The 1,178-nt window shown below is 40.0% G+C and overlaps 1 protein-coding gene across 1 annotated transcript in view; it reads right to left on the bottom strand.

Annotated features, from left to right (window-relative positions):
• Positions 1 to 1,178, bottom strand: part of DRG1 (developmentally regulated GTP binding protein 1) — a 24,393-nt gene that overhangs the window by 12,067 nt on the left and 11,148 nt on the right. Inside the window, exon 4 of the mRNA XM_045289560.1 lies at positions 860 to 929. Coding sequence (XP_045145495.1) covers positions 860 to 929 — 70 coding nt within the window. The remainder of the gene's footprint in view (positions 1 to 859; positions 930 to 1,178) is intronic.

The following is a 1,178-nucleotide window of genomic DNA, read 5'->3' as shown; positions in this document are numbered from 1 at the left end:
CCCATGAAAAATGGAAGAAGGTTATTTGTAGTCTTGGAAGATTAAATTATACAGACCTTGGGTCGCATTCAAAATAACGGAAATACAAATACCAAATAATGGAAAGACAAGGGAAGGTTTTTGACCTGACTTCTCATTCTAGCTTTGGATTAAAAAAAATTTTTTAAACCACTACATAGCCGCAAAGAGAGAAGCAGGGTAATGGGAGCTGTAACTTTAGTACAGGCAAGACGTGACGGCAGCCTGGAACATGCTGGTCACAGCAAAGGAGCTGATAAGAAGGGACAAAAATCAACGGGAAAAAGGGGGATCCTCTGCTATCACTACACATAAAAAGAGGAGATTCAAGGTACCTAAAGGGCTTCAAAATACAGAATAAAAATAAAACCAAAATCCACTACCCTGATTCTGACTCAGTGACTGTGAAGAGCGGAGTAGACACGCCCCTTGGGGTTTCTGAGGCTGCGCATCTTTATGCAGCAGACCACCTCATCATTCTCCCCAGAGCAGCTGCTGGGGGAGAGAGAGACAGACAGATTAGATATAAAGATAAAAGAGAACTACTCGTGGATTTGAACTGCTGACCAATACTTACTTATACCACAAGGGAGAAAAAGTGAATTATATTCCACCAAAGAATTTCTAATCCAAGAAGACTGCTTTAAACTAAATGAACAAATCTGCAATCTTTAAAATGAAAAAGAATTAATACCTAGAGCAAGTGCTGGCCAATAAAATTTTCCACGGTAATGGAAATTCTCATCTTGTGGTGTTCTGTGGGCAGCCAGAAGTAACATGCGGAGTAGCACCAGGGAAGGGGATGATCTATATCCTGGAATGACAGCCATGGACTACTCACCTGCAATGACTTGGCGACCTCTACCTTTGCCATCCTTGGCACCTTCGATGATTCCAGGGAGATCCAGAAGCTACAAGATCAAAGACAAGGAAATGAAAAAAAAATAGTTATAAAGCTGAACACATAAAGTAAATTGATTTCTTTCCTAAGTATCCAAAATTTAAATCGAAATTCACTCTTCCTTATAAATAAGCATGTGACTATTGCTTTTAATAAATATCAGGTATAGACCTTTTCATATATTTTACCTGTAGAAAATGCCCAACAGCCCAGAGGTAAAATCACTAGCTGAGGTTAAGAGTAAGGTGACGGGGGGGGG

This window comes from Echinops telfairi, unplaced genomic scaffold, assembly GCF_000313985.2.
Source record: "Echinops telfairi isolate 266 unplaced genomic scaffold, ASM31398v2 ScPeMD7_29;HRSCAF=101, whole genome shotgun sequence".
NCBI lineage: Eukaryota > Metazoa > Chordata > Mammalia > Afrosoricida > Tenrecidae > Echinops > Echinops telfairi.
Note: the sequence above shows the minus strand (reverse complement) of the source record. Positions and strands in the feature narration are given on the sequence as shown.